This window comes from Miniopterus natalensis, chromosome 1 (genome assembly GCF_054644295.1).
Source record: "Miniopterus natalensis isolate mMinNat1 chromosome 1, mMinNat1.hap1, whole genome shotgun sequence".
NCBI lineage: Eukaryota > Metazoa > Chordata > Mammalia > Chiroptera > Miniopteridae > Miniopterus > Miniopterus natalensis.
In genome coordinates, this window is record NC_142081.1 from 119,541,403 (window position 1) to 119,566,060 (window position 24,658).

General features: G+C 36.0%; 1 protein-coding gene across 1 annotated transcript in view; it reads left to right on the forward strand.

The window, feature by feature from the left end:
• The window catches only part of MALRD1 (MAM and LDL receptor class A domain containing 1), a 543,727-nt gene that overhangs the window by 137,212 nt on the left and 381,857 nt on the right, over window positions 1-24,658 (forward strand). Inside the window, 1 exon segment of the mRNA XM_087815868.1 lies at window positions 19,757-19,844. Within this exon segment, the coding sequence (XP_087671994.1) occupies window positions 19,757-19,844 (88 nt within the window).

Sequence of the window (24,658 nt, forward strand, 5' to 3'; positions counted from 1 at the left end):
TTAGATTACCCATGCTGGATTATTTTGTTAAACACTATACTTTTTTTTTTTTTTTTAAGTGTTTTTATTGATTTCAGAGAGAGGAGGGGACAGAGAGAGAGAGATAGAAACATCAATGATGAGAGAGAATCATGGATGGGCTGCCTCCTGCATGTCCTCTGCTGGGGATCAGCCTGCATGTGCCCTGACCGGGAATTGAACCTTGACCTCCTGGTTCATAGGTCAATGCTTTACCACTGAGCCACGCCAGTTGAGCAAAACTCTACTTTTAAGTAGCACCCAGATAATCTTCTTATCCAGACAGTAGCTCTATATCTGGCTGGACAAACAAAAGTAACAGTTTATTCCCTTCTGATATATTGTTTAGTCTCTAGAAATAAACTCTATGAAATGTCTTTCAAATGTGTTTTCCTCTGCTGATCCAAACTTGTTTTGATCATGTGAAACACTTCAGATTTGCCTTTTCTCCGTAATTTTTTTTTTTAACAGTATAAAACATTGAACCAAATAGTTTTGCTAGCTGATATTGATGACGCATGATTTTGGCTTTCATCTTCAGTAGAAAATCAATGTGTCACAGCATTCACTAAGAAAAAGGTATGGGACCTCTTTGTAACTCTTTGTCAGATGATTGCTTTATCTTGATTTATGCCTTTAAACATTTTCTCATTCAGCAGAAAATATTGTAACACTGTCTGTGAGAGCAAAGAGATCTATATCAATTTATCCTCTGGTGCAGCCTCCTTCCAGGATTGTTTATGGGACATAGTAACTCACAATAAATTAGAGACACATAGTTGTTGTTTTTTTTTTTTTTCTTAAACATGTCATATTGATGATTTGAGTTCATATCCAAATTTTTACATTAACATTTTTAGTAAAAATGTTTCTTCATAAGATAAAAGGGAATTGTAGGTGATTTTTATTCTAGTGCTTCCCAGAATTTCAGGGTCTAAAGAGAAATTCAATGTTCTTGGTCTTAATAGAATTGTCCTTATAGCAGAATTGCCATTTGGAACTGCTTTAGGAGCTATTCTGAAATTGTTTTCAAAACAGCATTGTGAACTATTGCCAAAGTGAAATCTGGTTATAAACTTTTGAAAACTAATTTCTTGAAATGGAATTCATGATATTATCTTCCAAGTATTTTTTTTTTTTTTTTTTTTTACCTAAACACACATTCTAGTTTGCTTTATTATGTCATTATTTATGTTGGAAACAATATTTATTGTTGCCATTTGAGCCTTTTTAGGTCTACCTCAAACTCATATAGAAAATGTTCTTTACATCTCATGATATAAAGCCAAGGGAAAAAACCAAAAATATGAATAAATGCAATTCTGAAATGTTTAAGGTTAAAGATGTTTATTGATCCTTGAGCTAGTGTCCAGGAGGGTTAAGAGTAGAGGGCGAAGATGAATAAAGGTCCTAAAAAATGATAAAAATAGAAATCAATCCACATAACCCTAAACTTACGATCTATTGTGAAATTCCATCATGTATCTTAAGCCTCAATTTATACTGAATAGCTGACAAAAATTTTCCTCCCAATTTCTGTGAGAGTTGCTGCCAATGGAAATTTTATTTACATTTGGAATGACTGAAATCTCCAGGAAATTTGGAAGGTTTATAAAAACTACTTAGGTGATTTGAAATGAGGACTATTGTAGAAAATCTGGAATGGATGTCCTTGTGTATAAGCATGTCATCACATATAGGCTGTTTCTATATTTCTTTGTCTCTAAATTCATGATTTTATTTACATATGTGTATGTGCAAATACATTACTATGATTTTTATTTGTACGTGATATTCTTTTAACTGAGTATTCTTATTGCTTCAATCACTACAGAGCAGACCTTTGCCCACAGTGTTCTTGTAATTCTATCTAAATTAAAACACAGCCAAAAGCAATCAACACCCACTATAGAACACCCAGCTCTGTCTTAGGGTAAGATTTATTTTTCTTTATCAAATGCAATGTGTAACTACTTGTTTTGACCTCCAAGACTCTATTGTTTCTCCTGTGTTGTTGTCCCTGACTTTCTAATCTTTGATTTGATTACATTTTAAGATTTTTTTTCTTGCTTCTTTCTGTTTCTCTGATATCTCTGCTCCCATAGGTAATGGCAGCATGCTCTCTAACTCTTGGCATTATTGCTGTTCAGATAGCTGCTAATGACAGAGGAGGGTGTTTCTTCTGTCATTCGACCCAAGTAAACTCTGTGCATCCTGGGACTGCAATTTGTACTGACATTACACTGACATTACAAATCTAATGTTGCACTACTAATGTTGCATAATTTATGCAATGTTATAACTTTATATCAACCTGGAACTACTATTTGGTGTAAAATGTGAGTTCATTTTATTTTACATCTTAAGTAGCTCAAATTGAAGTTGTATTTTCGGTATAATAAATTTAACTTTTCACTGTATTGTAGAGTGTATCCAAGCTTTTGAACAAAATACAATATAGACTTCAGAGTAAAACTGCTTAAGTTCAAATCTTGGCTCTGTCATTTATTAGCTGTGTAGCTTTAGGAAAAATGTAACTTCTGTGTGGCTCAGTTTTTTAATCTATAATTGGATATAATAATAGTACCTAGTTTGCATAGTTTTTGTAAAGATTATAGAAAAGATCAAGACATATAGTTCTAAAATGTTAGCAATAACAACAATAATAAATATGTAATCATCATCATAATAATAAGTATTGCTATTAAGTTGAAAAATAAAAACTGAAAGCTGTCTTTGAACTAGAATAAGCATTATAGGACAACAGAGGCCAGTATTATCCTGATACCAAAACCAGAGATGTCACAAGAGAAAAAAATGAGAGGCCAATATTTGTTATGAATTTAGATGTGAAATTACTCAAAGCAATATTAAAAAATAATAATATATTATGACCAAATGGAGTTTATCTCAGTAATGTAAGTTTGGATTAACATCTGAAAATCTTCCATATTAATGGAAGGAGGAGGCAAATTATGTGATCATCTCAATAGAGGTATAGAAAGAATTTATAAAATCTAACACTTTTATAATAAGAACTCTCAGCAAGCTAAGAATAGAAGGGAACGTTTTCAAATGGATTAAATCTGTTTACAAAAAACAACAACCTACAGCTACCATCATACTTAAGGGTGAAATGCTTACTACTCTTTATATAGGATTGGGAAGAATGCCAGGATGTTCGCTCTCCCCACTTTTAAATATTGCACTAGAGGTCCAAGCTAGTGAATGCAAAAGGGAGAAAGAAAAGAGGGAAGGGAGGGAGAGAGAAAGGAAGGGAAGGAAAAAAAAGAAAAGAGAGAACAGAAAAGAAAAGAGAAGAAAAGAAAGAGAAAGATTAGGCATATATTTTAGAAAGGAAGAAAAACACTGTATTTGTTCTCAGGTGACATGAATGTATACATAGAGAATCCTTGGGAACATCTGAAAAGTGCTAAAACTAATAAGTGGGTTTAAGCCAAGTCATAGTGTAAAAGGTCAATAAATTATATTAATTGTATTTCTATATACAATTAACAAGCAATTAGAAAATTACATTACAAACAACTCCATTTACAATAGCATTAAATATAATAAAATACTTAGGAATAAATTTAATGAAAAACTGTAGAGATCTGAAATTTATAAAACATTAATGTGTGAAATGAAAGAAAACCTAAATAAATGGAAATATATATATATATATATATATATATATATATATATATGAAATTCACACTTAAAGGCTTAAACTTATTGATGATAATTACTCCCAAATTGATCTTTCCATTCAGTGTAATCCCAAACAACCTTAAGGGCCTTTTTGGATCAATTACAAAACTGATTCTAAAATTTTTATGGAAACGCAGAAGGCTTTTTTTTAAAAAAGGAGAAGGAAATTGGATGACTTAATGTTCTAGATTTCAAGAGATATTATAAAGCTGCTTTAATAAAATAAAAAGTTTAGAAAGAGACCCACTCTTATATTGCCAGTTGTAATTCAATGGAGAAATAAGTCTCATTAAAAATGTTGCCGTTAAAACTGGATATGAAATGGAAAATAGGAACTTCAGCACTTACCTCACACTGTGCCCTCAAAGTAAATCATGATATATATCATATACATAACATAAAGGTAAAATTATAAAATTTGTTGAAGAAAACATAGGAAAACTTTTAATGAACTCAATTACTGCAGGACGTTTGGTCCTGTCCAAAATGTCCATGGAGACATTTGGTCCCTGCCAAAAGATCCTTGCCATTTGGTCCTGTCTAAAACATATATTACTAATTTTTGCTTAGAAGTTCTTAAATAACAAAAGCAAAGCAAAACATAGCAAAAGACAGAATGTTTTGACAGACTTTGAGGATCAATATATAGATTTTAATTTTCCTTTTAATTTGTGTCACCTAACAATAGATTATGTAGTTTGCTTCACTGGCCGTGAATCGGTTGTGTCCACACAGTTCCTCCTGAATAGTTTGTTGCGGATACTTGTGTATGACCCCAGTGCGCCCTCCGAACTGGAATATTCATCCCCCAGCTGCTGGGAGTGTTGGCAGGTATGCCTCCCAGCTGATTCTCTCTCTTTAGAAATTGCTCTCAAGAGAGTTGACTTGCCAGGTATGATGCCCCCCTTTGGAGACAGCTCATAATCAGAACAGTTGATGGGGGGGTACAAAAGTTCAGTATTCTTCCTGCAATTTGGGGCAACTCTGAAGGACCATCCCAGTTCCCTGATGCTTTGTTGTGACTGCATTTTAGCTCAACTGCTTCCTCCACTCAGTCCTGCTTCTTTCAGGATTTTGTGCAATTTCTTGGTTCCAAGGGAGTTGCCCGGTAGAAGTTCTGCACCCAAATCCATCTCAAACCTGTTTCATAGGGAATGTGGCCTGAGATATATTTGTTAGGTTCTGGCCCTAATGCTAATTAGTCATGGAGACCCAAAGCCAGATCATGGAGCTTTACCTCCTGTTTTCCCTTGTAGCCTCCATTTCTACCAAAGCTTCACTAGTGTAGACATAAAACAAAATTAACAACTGCAGCTAATATTTATTTAATACTTTCTATGTGCCAGGTGCTATGTTCCCTACATTATCTTTTCATAATCTCCCAAAACACTAAGAGGAGGGTTCTGCTCTTTTATGGAGAAAAATGAGGATTATTTTATAAAATGTTAACATTAGAGGAATTAGGCTGAAGGACATGAAGATAACTTGTTTTATTTTTGCATCTTTTATATAAGTCTAAAATCAGGTCAAAATAGAACATTTTAAAAGCACTGAGTAGTAGTACTAGGTTTTTAAAATTTTCAGTGTCAGTCCAGAGTTCAAGTTCTTAAATATTAACCTAAATTGCCTTTAATACAGAACTTCTCTTGGATTCCACCCAGGGCAAAGTGATACCAGTGTGTGCCTTTTTTGCACAGTTTAAAATGGGGTGTTTATCTTCTCAACAGTCACTTGAAACCTTCTGTTATGTATATACACTTTATATAAATTATCAGTCTATTATTAGGACTTTGATTATAATTACTTAAAAAACAGAGACCAATTTCTTATAATTGTCACTGTTATCAGCTAAAATCAAAAGCCCATATGCAAGCATGCAGATAAATTTCAGCGAATCTAGTGGTGACAATGCCCAAATAAATGAGTATGTGACTCTCACCTCTTGCTGCGTGCTTTTTTAGTGTTCCAAGGGTAGAACATAATGGTTACGACAGTCAGCTTGTCCCCCCCAACACTTTAGCATCTTGCTTTTAACACTTTGTCATCTTTAAGATACTTATCTTTCCTCACAGACCCATTCTTGCCATATAGAATAATCATTGTATTTGAATAAGACTGTTCAATTAAAAAAGCTTTCCAAGAAGCTTTAAAAAATATAATTGGAAACAAGTATTCTTCCTACTGGTTTTCGACATGGCGACCCTGTGTATTTCCAGCATGTGTTAAGATGAAAAATTGATTTTATATTTAGTATGAAGCATAGTGTAATGTAATGAAAAACAAGATTGTAATGAAAAATGAGAATAATTCTAAAGTCAATTTGCTTCAGTTTGAAGCATTGGATTAAAATGAATTAGCTTATATTCCATCATGTTTACAAATAATTTATCTCTTTTCAATTTACTCTCTTGGGGGGGGTATAACTTTGTTAAAGATTTTCCTGTTAGACTAACCTATTAGCTATATTAAATTATTTTAACATACCTTTATTATGTAATTTTCTTGTTTTGTTTTGATAGATACATGTTATTTACACTACTACACTGTTTGATATTTGGTGCTGTACATGTAAAGAAAATACTATTTCCCAACTTTTATCTTTAAAAGTACTAGGGAAACAACATAATAAAGTGGAAATAACATCAAGCGAGGATAGCATACCTGGATTCTAAAGTTTAAATTTTCTAGTAAGGAACCTAGTCACCTTATAGATGTTACTTAATCTCCTAATGACTAAATTCTTCATCAGAATAATGAAATGAATTGTTTCTAATTATAAAATTATACAAATTCCATTTTTTAATTCACAATTAATTGAACTCCACAATTCTTTTTGTATATTATGTCATATAAATTCTTATTAAGAAACTAAAATTTAGCTTTATCATGTCTTAACAAAAGTGTACCTTAAATTTTAGTATAAGCTATCATGAATTCTTATTTATTTTTGAGCCCCTAAATGCATTTACGATCACAGTTCATGTTTTTAATTTCCTTTCCAATAATTCACATTTTACAGGTAGTATCAACAGTCCTACTGTTATACATTGTAGAGATTGCCATTAATTCCTCTATCTTTTTTATATCAGCCCAAAGTATTGATATACTGAAGATAACGAATGAATTAATTGCCCAAAAGAAATGGAACATAAACAGCAAAATTTAATATTTGAGTATAATCTCCCCATGTAAATATTAACTTAGGCCAAAGGGAACCTTTTTACTTAAGTGCTAATTAATGTCTATTGATATATTCATTTGCTCATTGATATTAGTTCTACAATTCCCTACGCATTATGCCTCTTGGTGGGGATACAAACACAAATAGTAGATGATCATTGCCTCATGGAGCACATATTCTAAAGGGGAGAAAGTGAGACAGAGACGCAAAGGCAAATAATTACAGTGAAAAGGGAGGGACATCCGGCTCAGTACAGTGGTATCTAGGAGGGTGTTGTATGACTTACATCTTAAACTATCGGTAAGAGATAGACTTTGTTGGGGTTGGGGTCAGAAATTAAGGACACAAGGAGGTTTGTGCAAATATATACAGATGATGATATGAAGAACCACTAAGCAGCTTTGGAATTCATGACATAAAGTTTGAGCAAGGGAGAGATAGGCAAAAACCAGATTAGGGAATGTCTCAGATGTCATGGTCCAGAATGAGTGCTTTGGCCTGCAGGAGATGGGGAGCCTTTGAAGGTTTTAATCAGTTAATTGAGTCAATCAGAAGGGACTATTAGACAGACTAGTCTGTTGGCTTTGAGGAGGACATGTTGAAGCAGAGCTACCATTATCATGTGTGTGTGTATAATCAATCAAGGATAATTCAGGATTCTGGTGGGAACAATCGGAACCAACACAGTAGGAGCCATCAATTGAAATGTAGAATAGATGGGGGAAGGAAGATAGAAAAGAGAGTTTTAGGGAGAAAAATGAGTTGATTTGAGACTTTTTAAAACTTTGAGGTTTCTTTGGGACATTAAAGTGGAAATGTCCAGCCAGTGGTTGGGAAAAATAAAAAACAATCTGAAGATTAGGGCAGCAGAAGTGTAGAACGATGAGAGATTTGGGATTGGATCATGTAGGGAGAATGTTTAAAGTGTGAAGAACAAAGAGCAGATATGAGAAATAGATGTCTCTTGAAGATGGGTTTTGATCTCAGGTTTTGACCCATTGGTGCAGGTGTAATAAGACAACACCTGCCTGGCCTGAACCCCAGCTCATGGCTTAAGCAGGTGGAATATCCTGCAGGTGTCACTTCAGGAGTGGGGTATTCCTGCAGGTGCAAGCCAGGAGTCTGGGAAGGTTGATGCCCATGGGGCCACCCATGATCAGTAAAGGATGGAGCCCTGTTCTCCTTCCAAGTTGACAATTATTAGATTGTTTTATAGGATGCCTTAGAAGGTCTATTAGGTTCCAGCACAGGGATAGCCAAGTTGATAAACCATCCTTACAATGAGCCTGCCTTCCTTTCCTGTATCACTCCACCCCCCACTCTTTCTTCATGAGTGAACTCTCAAAATAAGGCCTGCTTTCAGAATTTTCTCTCACATTAGGAAAAATATTTTGGTAATCCATTTCATATCCTATTTGATAAACATATTTGATGTTCCATACCTCCAAAACCTAGAAGTTTACCTATAAAACCACCAAAACCACATAAAAAGGAAGGTTATTATGTAGAAAACTTGGCTTTACAGATGAAGATGTAATTTTCCAAAATACTTTAAAATTTTATCGTAGATATGTCTTTCTTTAGTAGAGTAAATTTAAGAGTATAACTAATAGTATATTATGTAAAATATATTTTGCATTTCAAAAGTTTAGTTAGGACTCTCTTAAAATTGAGAGGATCTATAAATATCCCTAACACATTTTTTTCCTCTCCAGTTTTAGAACTGCAGTGAATACAAAGCTCTTAAACTTTACTTTGGTAGAAAAGAAATATTGTTTCTAAAAAGTCAGCTTTAAACAGTTTTGCCTTAGTTATTCAATATTAAGTGATTTGTTAAGATAATTTTATATTTGTAAATTATTTACTTAAAAATTAAAGATTGTGAAAGGACCTCTTAATTATGTTATTGATTCTAACACTCACAACAGTTTTAATCTATACCAGGCATTTGTAAACTTCTCCTGTCAAGAGCTAGGTAGTAAATATTTTAGGCTCCACAGGATATAGGGTCATTGTTGTGGCTACTCAATAGATGCTTTGTAGTATGAAAACAACTTAGAGAATAAAATCAAATTGGTATGGCTCTGTTCCAATTAAAAACAAAACACAACCTTTCCTTTTCATAAGCTCCAGTTAAATAAAAAAACAAAAACTTTATTTACAAATTTGCTGACTAGCCACTTGTTTAGTATGACCAGCCACTATGGAGTCCACAAAGAATTACATTCTTTCAATATTGTAATGGAAGCAGAATTTTGTTGTTGTTGTTGATCTCAGAAATCATAAGTCATCCTTAGATATAATCCTTCATTATTGTTTTTTCCCTCGTGTTGCGACATTACCAATCTAAACAGAACTGTTAAATATCCCCAAGCATTATAATTTGGTTAGATTTGTTCAAATGACTGCATAATTAAACAACCAACACTAACTGGCCTTTTCTCTCTTACCATGGTGACAGAACGCATTGATTATTAAATGAAAGGTGTTTTGGGAATCGATCACCTATTTTTAGGAATATATACTAAAAATAAGCTTCAGGTAGAACCTGTCTTCTGGCACCCCAGAAGGCCAGGACTGAAAGTAAGGGTTCTCTGATGAGGCTCGAAACAAACTATGTTTTCAGAAAACTTAATAGAATAATTTGGAAAGAGGTCACTAATGCAAGGATGAAGGAGGTGCAAAGGAGTGTAAAAGTGAGGATTTGGGAAGGACAACCTTACTTCTAACGCTAAGATTTTTATGAAATCTATGGAAGTGAGTGGCCTACCCTTAAATGACGCTGGAAGAATCACTTTTAACAATCTGTATATTATGACTGTTCATTCTCTTATCTAAAAATGTATCTTAAATGACTATCTAGTTTTTTAAGAATAGTTCTTTACTCACTCACTCTTTAAAACATGCCAGATGGCATTCTCTTTTATCAGCACATCACATCAGGCTGTTCATAGTATATATGATTTACTACATTTAATCCCCCACTGACTTTTTCCTTTCCTTGCTTGCTTAGATAATTTCATGTAAAATTAATTTTGAAGAGATTAGTGAGATGTGAAGCTTTGATTTCCATGTGATTCAAAGTTAGAAGATCTCCAGGGCCAGTGCTTTTTTAAAAAAGACCACCACTTACCTGCATTTTCAGTAGAACCAGCAGATATATCAACATGCAACTCAGAAACCTTGCTGTTTTATATATATGTACTTAGATTTTAGATTTACATTGAGACTTGGTTATTGCCAAGTTCACCTGCCAGACAAAATATTCTGTGGCGTGGTCTCTAATATATATGAAAATGATGTGGCCTTGGGTGTGAGTTAAGAGCAAGAACAGCCTCCCCTGTCATGTGGACGCCTGTCTGTACGTCCTACAGGAGGACAGTGAACTGGACAATCAGGACAGGAGCAGTGAGAACTGTATTTCAACTGATTTTAAATTGCATTATGATGCCTCACAATTTCTGTCGGTGAGCTTGCAACATAGCACAAGCATGCCTTTTAAAATCTTAGGGATGAACTCCTGTCCGGTGTTGCTCAGTTGGCTGAGCATCACCCCATGTATCAAGGGGTCCCTGAGTTGATTCCACACCAGGGCACATGCCTGGGCTTCAGGCTTGATCCCCAGTGGGGTGCATTCAGGAGGCAGCCGATCAATGTTTCACTCTCACATCAATGTTTCTCTCTCTCTCCCTCTCCCTTCCTCTCTCTCTAAAAATCAATAAAAATATTTTAAAAATAAAATAAAATTCTAGCGATGAAGAGAAAATTTAAATATATTCCATACAATGTGGTGGTGGCTTCCATATCATTCTAGTTCTAATTTTGTTTCCTCTTTGGAATGTCACTGAAGGATATTCATGTTCCACACAAGCTTAAATACTGAGAGCTCACTATGAAATGCAGTGTTATTTTAAGTGTAGCATAGATAATGGTGGAGAACAGAGAAAACAAAATAGATTTTTAGGGAATAGAAATTTATAAGGAGCTCATCAAAATTAGAAGTAATTTTCTCTCTCGTCTTTAATTGGTATACAAAAGGCTACAAGACACAACCAGATACCCTCCAGAGTTTAGGAAAAAGGCAGCAAAAATTATTTTTAGCAGTAAAATAAATAAATGTGTGGGTAATGTATATTCTCTCAGTAACATGGGTAAATAAACAGAAATCTGGTTTAAGAGGCATTCATATTCTGTATTTTTTCATTTTTATTGAATTTATTGGGATGACATTGGTTAATAGAATTATCAGTTTCAGGTGTACGGTTCTATAATTCATCATCTGTATATTGTGTTGTGTGTTCACCACCCCAAGTCAAGCCTCCTCTGTCACCATCCATCCCCCCTTCACCCTCTTCTGCCTCCCCCAACCCCGTTTCCCTCTGGAGTCACCTTACTGTTGTCTGCGTCTATGAGGTTTGTTGGTTTGCTTGTTTGTTTTCTTAATCCCTTCACCTTTTTTTCGCCCCCCCCCCTTTGACAGCCATCAGTCAGTTCTATACTGTGTCTTGTCTTAGTTATCAGGCAGAATGCTTTACACGTCTAAGGCACGTGTGTGTGTGTGTGTGTGTGTGTGTGTGTGTGTGTGTAAAATATCTCAGTTATCAAGCAAAGAACTGGACTTCTTTAGGAATTCAACTTGTTCTTTTAAACACAGGAGTAGAATTAGATTAGTAGTTCTCAAATTTTCCTAATTATCAGAACCACCTGGAGTATTTTCTAAAAAATATAGATTTTCATACATTATATTAGAAGCTCTGGAAGAGAATCCTAAGAACCTTAGCTTAAAACACACATACGCACACATAAACTTGGGTGATTCTAGTGGTAAGACAAGTTTAGGAAACATTAGATTAAATGATATCTACATTAGGTTTTACAGTTATTTAATGCCTGAATTTTAAAAATACCTGGCTGTGATTTGTAAATGTTACTATTCATTCTAGCTTATCTCCAAAATAACTTCAAGGGGGCCCATATTCTCTCTTTTATTGCCTTAAAAAGACACCAACTAAATGTAGTTAATGGGAGATAGCTGAATTATAGTAGATTGTGATGTTTTATAGTCTCAATACAAGCTTTTGTTACGGGTGAAGATTGTATCTGTGTTTTTAGTTCTGTGAAATAATGCTATCCCTTTCTATCTAACCAACACCTGGCTTTATTTTCTTGCTGACACTCTCTCTAGAATATCCCACACGGCCTTCCCTCTATCTGCTCACCAAGTATGCTGCTTATCTTGTTCAGGAAGATTTCCTTTCCTAAGCACCTTAATTTGATGACCATCTGACATAGGTGTTCAGACACGTTTCCAGTTATGTTTTTATTTCATATTAATAAACTGACATTTTTGGTTTATATTCAGTTTTGGGGGAAACTGCTTGGGTCACCGAAGACCAGGTGTAAGATGACTGCAGGGAAGGGCAGACATGCAGACGCTAGATAGAGCCCGAGCCACTGGTGCTCCTTCTGCGGCAAAGGGCTGGGTGGCAAGGAGAAAACCCTGGGTGCGAAGTGATAAGAGACCTCTGGCCCCGTGCTCTAGTACTCCTTTTTTAAGAATATTTTATTGATTTCAGAGAGAGGAAGGGAGAGGGAGAGAGAGAGAGAAACATCAATGATGAGAGTCATTGATCGGCTGCCTCCTGCACGCCCCTCACTGGGGATCGAGCCCGCAACCCGGGCATGTGCCCTGACCGGGAATCGCACCCCGATCGCCTGGATCCTAGGTCAGTGCTCAACTGCCGAGCCACTCTGGCCGGGCTGACTCAGTTCTCTTAAGTGAGCTCTCCTTTGAGTCACATTGTTTGAGCTCTTGTTTGACTAACATTCTCCTGACCAGAAGCCCTCTGAGCAGAGACTTGACAGCAGAAAGTAGGGATGGAAAAGAGAAGGCAGCTTTTCCTCCTGTCAGGTGGCGCTGAGGGGGCTGTGCTTGGATATTTTCCTCAGAACTGAGTCAAAAACGGCCCTGCTGAGCCTGCAGAGAGTGAATGAGAGAAGTTCTGATCCTTGATTTTTTTGTTTTTAAAGGGAAGTGATATATTAATTTATTAGAAGTTGATATTTGATTTTTATTTTTGTTTGTACAAAAATGAAATGCTTGACAAGCTTGGGAAAAAATAAGAGAGAAAATCATCAATTAAAATAAAGGGTTGTTCCCTACCATATTGTGTAGCATAAAGATGCATTTCTTTCTTTTCTTTTTTTTATCCATTTGCTGTGGACCAACATCAGGAATCCTATTATATAAATATTTGTGGCTAGTAGTGCTGTCACCTGGTTTGATGAAAGTTTTATAAATGACTTCTGGCAAAACTTTGATCAAATCTATATCTATATCATCTATCTCTGTCTCTATCTCTAGCTTTCTCTATCTCTATCATCTCATCTATATATCTATATCTATATATCTATCTATATCTAATCTATATCTACATATGTGCAAGAAAATTGAAGTTGCTCAGCCAGCCTAGAAAATGCATCTAATCTCACAGACTCAAGATCTAGAAAATTCTTACTGCAAATGGATTGATGAATAAATGTAGAAAAGCCAAAGAGCTTTCATATAAAACAGTAGTTGGTCATACTAGCTGCCACATCTTCACAAACTGAGAAAAAAATAAACAAAAACCCTTCAGAAGTTAATGATCCCTACCACGATAAAATATTTAACACCTTCATTAAAATATGTTCTTAATATTTTTATAGTAAGAAATAATATAACAAATAATAATATCCCTTAAATATTTGAGCATAGCGATTGCAAGAACTTCCCATTCTATAAAATACTGTGCAGATTTTACTCTAGATATTTATAATTAAAATTGTCCACCTTTCCAAGCAATTAGGCAGAGTTATTTAGCTACTATGTTAAAACGTTTGTAACGTTTATGGATTTTTCTGTGTGTTGTTCTTGCAATTCTGTGGTTTAGTGAGGACTATTACATAATTTAGCCTTACCCTAAGCATGGTTGTATGAGAAATCATAGATTTTGATGAGATCGAACTTTCCAGATTGAAAGTGGTGCTTGAGAAATAGCTGAAGATTGAGGGAAGGATCTGGAAATGCAGACATCATAAATTTAGGAGTGGGAAAAGGGGCAGAGGGCAGCAAAGCCATATAAATACAGGTAGACACTGAGTTGGAATCCAGGAACAAGGCTGTGTAAGGAAGAGACACAGACAGTTGTAAAAGAAAAAAGAAACAGGATTTGTGAACAGTTTAGATGTGCAGTATGAAATACCGGGCAGATCAACATATTTTACATCTTTTGTTTACTCGATAATCTTATGCCATGTAAAACATGTGGATGATACGATATGACACCAAGAGTAACATCAGACATTTTAGTTGAAATTGCAAGTTTTATTTTCCCCTAAAGTCTGCAAGTCCTCACCTGTGCCCGTCACTGCTCTGAGTGCTGTGTGCCCAGTGTCGTGTCCCTCAGTGAGCCTCATGGAGCTTGTCCTTAAAGTCTCCTAGAGGAGGCAGACAAACACTGAGTGAGTTACACAGATACTGATATAATTAAAAATTATGAAAAGTTTGTAAAGGACAGTAGCTTCCGCTTGAGTGATCAAGGACAGCTCTGAAGAGGTAACATCTTGCACTGAGCTGAAATGGAATTTTTCACTCACAATATTCACTGTGTGGATATTATAGGATATCGAAGTGGAGCAAAGGACACATGTAGGTTATTGTTTGGATTTGAATCTGTGACCTGGTTTTTCTCGCTTTTGTTCTGGGTCAGTTTTAAGTTGCCACATAGAAGCAGGGGTAGATTTGGAGGCTCCTTTCATAAGGAGAAGGAGGGGCATGTGATCATTCTTGTAAAAAGACTTGTATTTAAATGACACACTATAGTTCCACTCATTTTCCTTTAAATATTACCTTTAATAGTGTGGAGAATAAAAATGTCTGTTGATTTAAAAAAGAATCTAAGAATTTTAGAACTATGTCTCTTAAATGAGAATTTAATTTGGGCATGTGTGAACCAATCATTTGTACAGTCATTATATTCTATTAAAATCTTATTACTTTGTGCCTTAGGTAATCATTTAAAATAATAAATACACAATTTTCTGAACTTTTTAATCAATAGTTCTAAATCTTCCTTCCTCTTCTTTCTGTAATATCGACCAGGCTATTTTCAATTAAATACTTCTTTGTAACCTCCAATCAAATAGGTTCCATAATTTTTAGGACTGGAGAACTACTTGTCCCCATTTAAATCATAGACGAGATGTAAGTGGGTTCCATGGTAGATGAGTCCCCAGAGGATGCTTTAAAATAGCATGTGAGTTTGCAGCATTTCAAGTAACAAATTAGTTACAAATTGATCAATACTTATTTCTTTTAAAATCCATTTCGGCTAGTTCCAGAGAGGCACTGTTATTTGTTGGAGGGGAAAGAAAAGTCACTCAGATATTGGCCCTTCTTGTACATCGAAAGTGATACATAAATGTAGTTGAAATAACCATGCTTTCCCATTGCATCCCTTTGAAGACCATGGAAAGCAAATCAACCTCATATGGCCTGAATACTTGAGATGAGTTTTTTATGTTTCTGTCTCTTTCACTCAAGAAGAATAACAGAAAGAATTCTAAATAAAGAAACATGAATAAAATTTTGAATGACCTTACTTTCTCCACCACATTCCTCACTCCTCGATTTAAAAAAAGTCTGATGGGAAAAAATTGTGTGGGTGGGAAAGGAGTTGGGCCAGTGGTAGGTGGGTGGCTTTCTCTGGAAGACTAACAAATTAGACTCATTCAGTTGAGAGTATTATGAAATGAAGTATTATGTAAGAGGAAAGAAGGTGAAGATGTAAACATTTCAGTTTACACATACATTAAGGCTCACGGCTCTTCCACAAATTAAATATATCAGCGATATAGCACCATTCATCTGCACTGTTGGCAGGCAATTTTTATTTTATTTTATATACTTTTTTATTTTTCCACTTTTTTTACACTTAATATCATTTTCTATTAGTTTAAGGAGACAATTCTTTATGGATTTCTTGTGTTCTTCACAGTTCAACCTCTGAGAAAAGGGTGTTTTTGAATAGCCTTTACCCTGAGATATTTGTTTATGTTCCAGACTAAGCACATTCCCTCTCTCCACCCCTCCCCTCCCCTCCCCTCCCCTCCCCTCCCCTCCCCTCCCCTCCCCTCCCCTCCCCTCCCCTCCCCTCCCCTCCCCTCCCCTCCCCTCCCCTCCCCTCCCCTCCCCTCCCCTCCCCTCCCCTCCCCTCCCCTTCCCTTCCCTTCCCTTCCCTTCCCTTCCCTTCCTCCCCCTTCCCTTCCCTGAAGATCTATTATACTAAATATTGATGTATTATGCTGAAATTTTGTATTCTTTTCCAAATACATGATGGCTAAAGTAGAAGACAAGTTGAATTAATTCCATTTTTTCTATCTTATGAGTTAATAGAGCCTATAAAACACACACACATATACACATACACACATATGACATATAAAGATAGGAAACTGAGGACAGTTTGGTAAAAATTATGATTAGATTGTGTTAAATGTATAATATGACAATAGTTTTCATGTTATTTAAAAATTTGGTCAATAATTCAGAGTTTCTTTAAAGAATGACTTCAGGTGAGCCTCTAGAGCCTTATTAATATTTGAGTCTTTAGAACTAAAAGTTTCAATGTAGTTGACAAGGCCGCTCCATCTTTATTTGAGCATGCAGCAGCCCATGAAAAAAATGTCCAAGCCAACAATAGTTCTAATGTAAATAGAATTGGCCTTTACAGACAATGCAGGTCATTTAGACAAAACTGGGATTTTCAATTGCCCTTTAAGTCGTTCAGTAAGGTACTAGTGAAATTTAGGAGTAAAATTTGACTTCCCTAGTTTTCAGGATGGCAATACCGTCTTAGGTCCAACTATGTTTATATTTGAATATCTTTTCATCTATTCTGGGAAATTACCAGAAGTGAAAGTAAATTTTCCAGAAGAGAAACACTTGATTTCCTCATTTTGTGTGTGATTATTTTCTTAGGACTAGTTTCTTAGGATACTTTGCAAAACTTTTTGCAAGACTAAATTAAATATAGGACAAAAATAGAATTAAACCTCAACATTCATAACTTTTTCTCAAGATGTGATTTGTTTTCAGGGAGGCTTTTTAATATTCAAAAAAGGCTGCAACTATATCTACAAATTGATATTTTTAGTATCTCAGCTTGAAACTATTGTTCATTATTTTTATATGCATATATGCATAACCCATGGACACTGGCAATAGTGTGGTGAAGACCCAGAGGGGGTGAATGCTGGGTGTAGGGGGGGTCAATGGGGGAAAAGAGGAGGAACACCTATAACACTTTCAGCAGTAAAGATAAATTTAAAAAAAGAGAATGCTTAACATTTGGAGGGTTTCCGGGAGTTGAAGATATTCTGGTAAACATTATGATTAAATTGTGTCTTAGAGCAAGAGCCAACTGTCCTCTGCTTTGGACTATTTCTGTGGTCCCATTGGCATTGAATGCTGATAGAAGCAATACAAAATGCTTCTCATAGAATACGAAGTAGCCTCCAATACAAATAAGCCTGTGTAGACAGTGTCTACTCAGAAATGCTGCTTACTTGTAATTTTTACAAATGACCATTTTTTTTTAACAAAAAGGAATATTTTGGAACAGTTGAGCCCACACACTTGAATGGAACTAAATATGTCTATATATCCTAAAATTATCTTACAGATATTTATATATCCAAGTGTGTTTTTTATAAACTTTGGGACAAATGAACAAACAAGAAAATCAAAGAAACAAAAAAATTATAGACACAGACAGCAGTATGGTGGTTACCAGAGGGAAGGGGTATGGGGGGGCAGTTAAGAGTAAAGGGGGTCAAGTATATGGTGACAGAAGAAGACATGACTTTGGGTGGTGAACGCATAATGCGATATACAGATGGATGTATCATGGAATTGTACACTTGAAACCTATATAATTGTATTAACCAATGTCACCCCAATAAATTTTAATTAAAAATTTAATTTTGAGATCCTGATGTAAATTTTTTCTCTTGTCGCTAATTAACTAAGATACTCATGATCAGTGCAGTCGTCAATAGTGTTTATTTTTATATATCTTAATTTTTTCCTTTCTCTTGCATCTTGTGAGCTTTCTGTTAGCATATTCTATGTGGTACTGCAGTGGGATAGATACATAACTATCCAAGAAATTTAAGGGGATTTTTGTTTGTTTTTTTGTTTTATATCTTTATTGATTTCAGAGAGTGGAAGGGAGAGAGAGAGAGAGAGACAGAAACATCAATGATGAGAGAGTCATTAATCGGCTGCCTCCTGCACGCCCCCAACTGGGGGTCAAGCCTGTAACCCCAGGCATGTGCCCTGACCGGGAATCGAACCATAGTCTCTTGGATCCTAGGTTGATGCTCAATCACTGAGCCAGGCCCTGCTGGGCAAGAAATTTCAGTTATTAATTGGTCTTTTCTTAGGACTTTTTCCTATTGTTCACTCAACTACAGTCTTATTTTTTGAAAAAGCAAAAGACATTTTTAACAGTACATTCTGCCAAATTCTTTTTATTAGAATAATTGTATGGTTTTGTACAAAGAATTCCTCCTGCATTTTTGTTTTCTCTGCCTATGGTATTTCTTTGACTCCTGCTGATGGTAAAAAGAACAGTGCGTTTTGTATTTGGAGTGATCCTTTGTAAAGCAGTGGCACACTTCCCGTATACTGCTGTTAAATGTTCCTCCAGCAACATTAGGTGAACTATACTTGCCCATTGGTTAGATGCATAAACCTTTCCCATGCTGATTAATTCCCTTCGTGACAAATTAGGGAGGAAGTCTGGCAGTTCTCAAGAAAGGCTGGAAAGTTGGAGGAAGATGTCAAGAGGTTTGAGGTCATTCATTTGACCTTTTAAAGCTTTCCTTTAACTAAGACATCAATAAATAATATATGAGACGACTCTTAATGGAAGATAGAATTTTAAAAAAATGAAATAAAATTTCAACTCCCACATGTATCATTTATGAGGAAAAAATGAAACAGAAACATATATTCATCTAGTAGTGGAAGGAGAATGTGTTTTTAAAGTTTGAGCTTGCTTCAAGTTCATTATTAAATTATAGCAGAATTCCTAGTAAGTCTGCAACATATTTGCATAAGTATTAAAATAATTCATCATGATTAATTCTATTATAGTAAACCTCACCCTTAATCACAATCTGCCATACACTGCACTGGTTTGTCAGCAGTTCATATTTTCCTAGAGTTTTGGTGGAACTGCAGCCCCTCTAACAGCACGGGTGTCATCTGAGTTCACCTTGATTAATGCGCTTTGGAAGGAGATCTAATAACAATTAGCCAGTTCCATAAAGTGCTACCGAATCAGGTTGGTGGGAGAAAAATTTTAAAGCTCTTCAATAGGTACATTCTAGCAAGTACCTCTGGTGGCAAGTTGGATTTCTCGGAGAGGAAGGGGTTTAACCTTGGAAACAGCTGAACTACTAGGGCAAAGTTGGGAAAAGGGGACAATAATTTACCTTCAAATAGTTAATGGGTCAGAAGAAAGCAGGGCAAGTCTAGAAATAACGGTTGAAAGTTATGGGGAAGTGGATATCAATCTGGGCTTCTTGGCTTCAATAGGCCCAATGAGGGGTGAAGCGTCCTGTGACTAGGAGTATTCAGGTAGAGACAAGATGCAGACTTATGAACAGTATTGCAAAATATTTTTTTAGTGATTCAGGAGAGAGTTCTCTTTAGGTAATTCTGAATTCCCTTTCAGCTATGAGATTCCATAAATTAGTTTCCTTAGTATGACAATACATTTCTTATATTTTTCTTAGATTTTGGTGGAGGCTTCAGTGGGAGATGGCTTCACGGGAGACATTGCAATTGATGATTTGTCATTTATGGACTGTATCCTCTATCCTGGTAAGAAATAATATTTCAATATATGATTATTTTCAAACCTGTTTACTTAAAAAAACCTGCCAAGGAAATCAACATTTAATTTCAACAAATATTCCAAAATACTCTCAATTCTATTATTTCAAATATATTAACCCTGGAAGAGATTAGTGTAAATCTTTGTTAGTAATTAATCTTAAATTCTTTGTAAAGATGGTAAAAAGGTTTGACTCAGTTGTGTTAATATCACATGCAAAATTTTAGGATATCATATCTGAAGTTAAACTGTAATTTCCTTATATTTGAGGGGTTTTAATAACCATATTGATTGTTTTGTAATTACATTGTTTTGGAGACTTTATTAACCTCTCAGATACCTTCAGAGATGTTTTATTCTCAGACTACACTTATATATTCCTAAGCATTGTTGTCAATAATTTTCTCTCCATGTTATAGATTTTCCATTAAAAAACTCATACATGTTTCCCAGATATATCCAGGATGGGCAAAAGTAGGTTTACAGTTGTTTGTATGGAAAATAATACAATGATTAATAAATAATAATACAAGAATAAACTGTATTTCACGTATGTACAACTGTAAACCTCTTTTTGCCCCGCTCTATATATCTCTATTCTCAACATTTTCCTTGAACTGCAGATTTATATATTACCCACCTACTCAAAATCTCAATTTAGATTTTTAATAGGAATCTCAAAGGTAACTAGGGAAACTAACCTAAAACAAACACACCCCATTGGAAACTCATTCCAGTCTGTGCTTCCTGATCCAGCAGGACTAGATATCAAGCTCTTGGAGGATGATGCTGGCAGTGAGGCAGGAGGCTCTTAAAACACATGACAAGGGAGAGCATAGTCGTTATTTTGGAGTGATCAGAGGCTGGGTATTTAAAAATCAATTGCAGTAATCCATGTAGAAAGCACTGCCAGGTGCTGAAAGCTCGAGCTCAGCCCAGGTCTGTCAGCATAGGACGTTACTGGTTAGAGGGGCACAGGGCCCTCCCCAGACACAATCAGAGGGCTGGATTCCAATTAGTTCCCTTGTAGCGACGTGACCTGGCTTTGATCTGTCACCTCATTGTCCTGGCAGGATTAATGACCATAACCACTCTGTGCAGGTGCCCACAGGACTTGGCAGAAAGCCAAGTCCCTCTCTGGAAGGCCAGCAAGAAGGAAATCAGCTCTGACTAAATTTACCCTAACTCTCAGTGTCTAAAAGTAAATACTTTTTTAAAAAAATATATCTTTATTGATTTCAGAGAGAGGAAGGGAGAGGGAGAGAGAGAGATAGAAACATCAATGATGAGAGTCATTGATCCGCTGCCTCCTACACGCCCCCCACTGGGGATCGAGCCCACAACCCCGGCATGTGCCCTGACTGGGAATAGAACCCCGATCTCCTGGGTCCTAGGTCGAGGCTCAACTGCTGAGCCGCGCCCGGCCAGGCTAAAAGTAAATTCTTGATCCCCACCTGCCCTTCAATTTTGCCATTCCTCCATGGCTCCCTATCTCAGTAAATGAGTTTATTTCTAGTTACTTATCCTTCATTAACAAATCTGGTCCGCTGCTGGCTTCAGATATATCAGGAGTTCACTCCTTCCCTTCGCTCTCACTATTCCCCCCTTGGTCCAGGCCCCCACTGGCTCTGAATAGATTATTACAATTGCTTTTTAAGTGATCGGCCTGCTTTGACCCTTGAACCATATAAACTGTCCTCAAAACAGCAGCCAGAATGATTTTTTAAACTTAGATAAGATCATGTCACCCTGTCATTAAAGTTTTCCTATGACTATCCTATGTCATTTAGAGCACAAAAAGCTGAACTTCTTCCAGTAGCTTCCAAGGAATAAATGACTGGCTCCCCTCTACATCTCTGACTTCACTTCTCACTAGAGTGCCTCTAATTGACGTCTCTCAGCTATAAGGGCTCTTAACCAATCCTTGACCACCCCCACTCTTTACACCCGCTTTTCCCTCTTCCTGGAATGTGCTTCCCCCAGATATCCACCCATCTTCCTCCTTTACTTCTTTTTAACCTCTAATCAAAGGTTTCTCCCTTAGTAAAACCTCTGAGCACTACGCAATCACAGACACACAGACACACAGACATACACAAACACAGACATAGGCACAGAGTCTCTTCCTTATTTGATATTTTCTATCTCCTCTCCCTGTTACTGTTTTACACCACATCTCCCCTCTTATAGTTAAATTTCTATCTCCCCCCCCAATAACGTGAACTGCATGAGAGCATGAACTCCACCTGTTCCCTGTCTTATCTCCAGCACCTTCAACAGTATCTGGCACATATACATGGAGCCCTCAATAAATATTTGTTGGTTAGATGGTGTATAGAGATATGTCTATATCTTCTTAAGTATTTATATACTTTTGTTATATATTTTAGTTTATTATTATTATTATTGCTAAAATATTAAATACTTCTACATTCAAGAAACTATGTCATGTATCAGTCAGTTTTTCTTGAAAGCCAAACTCAGCTACTTACAACCACAAGCATTTATTTCTTGTTCTTAAGTGTTGATTAGTATAAAAAAATAAGAGCAAAAATATATATTTTTTGTATATAGCTCTGCATATTCTATGTAGCTCTAAGCTATGTGTCTCTGTTCGTGTGTCTTATGTATCGGGATCCAAGGCTGAAGGACCAAGTCCCTATGTGACACCTTCTGTTGTCAAAGTAGAGGGTGGGAGAAAGAGAGCATACTTAAAGCTTCTACAGGGGCATGGTGTGCATCGTGCCTGCTCATGTCCACTGGTCAGAGCAAGTCATGGTGTCGAGTCTAAAAATGGGACAGGGAAGTAGTCTCCAGTGACAGGGAGCTTGGCACGGGTAGGGAATATAAAATGGGCACAGTTATGCAACCTACCACTCATATGTATCATCTCACATAACTCCATAACCTTTTAAGAGTCTAGAATAGTGCCTGGTTCATAGTTGCTGAGTAGATGTTGAATGTTGAGTAGGATTGATGGCTTTTTTAAATCTCAATTTTATGGAGCAAACTGAGGAGATACCCTGCTATGATAAAGTGGCAGAATATGAAGTCTGCTTCCTTGGACCATAATGTTAACCACTGTTATTATTATAATGCTCATTACATCTACTGACCTAGAAAAGAAAAGAATACAATTTCCATTTTACAGCTGTGAAAAATTAAACTTAAGATGCTTAAGTGACCTGGAGGAGAATATGTAATTGAGGGCAGGAATGAGATTTTCACCTTAGCTTGTCTGATGTCAGTGGCAGGGATTCTCGCAAACCTTCTCCCATTCTGAGCTTAGGGGGAATCACCGAGACCTTGACCAGAGCAGCAGAGAACAAAGAATGCAGAAAGAAACACAGGCACCATTGACACTGTTGTTCCAATTATCCTGTTAAATACATTCTGTGGCTGATGGTTCCAAGACAGAGAAAGAAGAGCTACCAGAAACAAAGGCAGAGATGTGAAATATCAGTTACAGACCATTAGTCCTGATATTCTGGTTCATGTTTCAGAAGAATGGAATTCTTAAAACCATCTGAACTGTGTGGTTTTAATGTTGGCTTCATAACAAAAGAAACTTTGGGTTGAAACCACAAACCCTGTGATAGCCATAGGTTTCATAAAGGAATTTGATATAATCTTACCATAAGATAAAAATAAAAATTAGGCTCTTAATAAAAATATTATTCTTGATGAAAAATTTTATCCGTGAGATCATGTTGGCTGAAGTGGGATCAGTGCATGTAGGTTATGTGCAGACATTGATTTGCTTTCAATACAAACTGATTGTCTCCTTGGTTAATAAAACAAATAAAAACTGAAAAACATACACACAAAATATTGACCTAATCTCCAAAGTATGGATTTCTACATTACCTATAACTTTTATTTTATACTAAAACTTAAGAAGTGATTAAAAGAAGTAGATAATTTTATTTTTACCTATTTGCTTAAAATCAACCTCTGTCTCCCTTGCCTTCTTTGTTTCTTTTAACACCATCATTGTTCTCTAGCAGCTGGGGACTGAGGACTGGAATTCCACTGTATCCTTTGACTCTCCCCTTAAACTGGCCCACTTGCAAATCTAGCTGACTCCAACTCCAAAATATTTCTCACATTTGTTCTGTTTTTTCCATTAGCTCTGCCGTGATCATGATTCAAAAGTGTTGACTCGAATAGTAGGCTTTTTAACTGCAAACTTCTATTAATTTTCCCCTGTAGTGTTTATGTCATAAACAGTTTCGTCTCACTTTGTACTAGAACATCATTATTTGCTCTTCCAGGTCAACTCTCTTATTTTCTAACTTCTGGTTGTTTCTACTTTAATTTTCAAATCCATTCCCAATTATGGGTCATATTTCTTTTGTTTCAGTACTTTGATGATGTAGATTCTTATTTAAAAACTGATCCAGGAATATTCTGGAGAAATGAGTTTTAGGCAAGATAAATTACATTTCTAGGGAAAGTGGGTAAACTTAGCCATGTAATAGAGCCCTCTTATCCTGTGCATCAGTGTATGGTGATGTTGGCCATTCCCAGAGTAGGGAGTGATGGGGTATGATGTCAAAGTTAACTAGCTTTCCCCTCACCTTGGACCAGACCTTCAGAGTGCATTACTAAGTAAGATTGTTGCCAGACATTCAGATTTAAATATCAGTATCCCAAAGGAAGTATCTGTTTCACATTATTTTCTTTCCAACACAAGAAAAGCAAAAAGTATGTTCCCTTCAGCAGAATATATACAACAGTTTACTTGCAAACATCAAGGATTATTGGTGACTTAGCTGGGTTATTTGGAAAAATAAAGCCA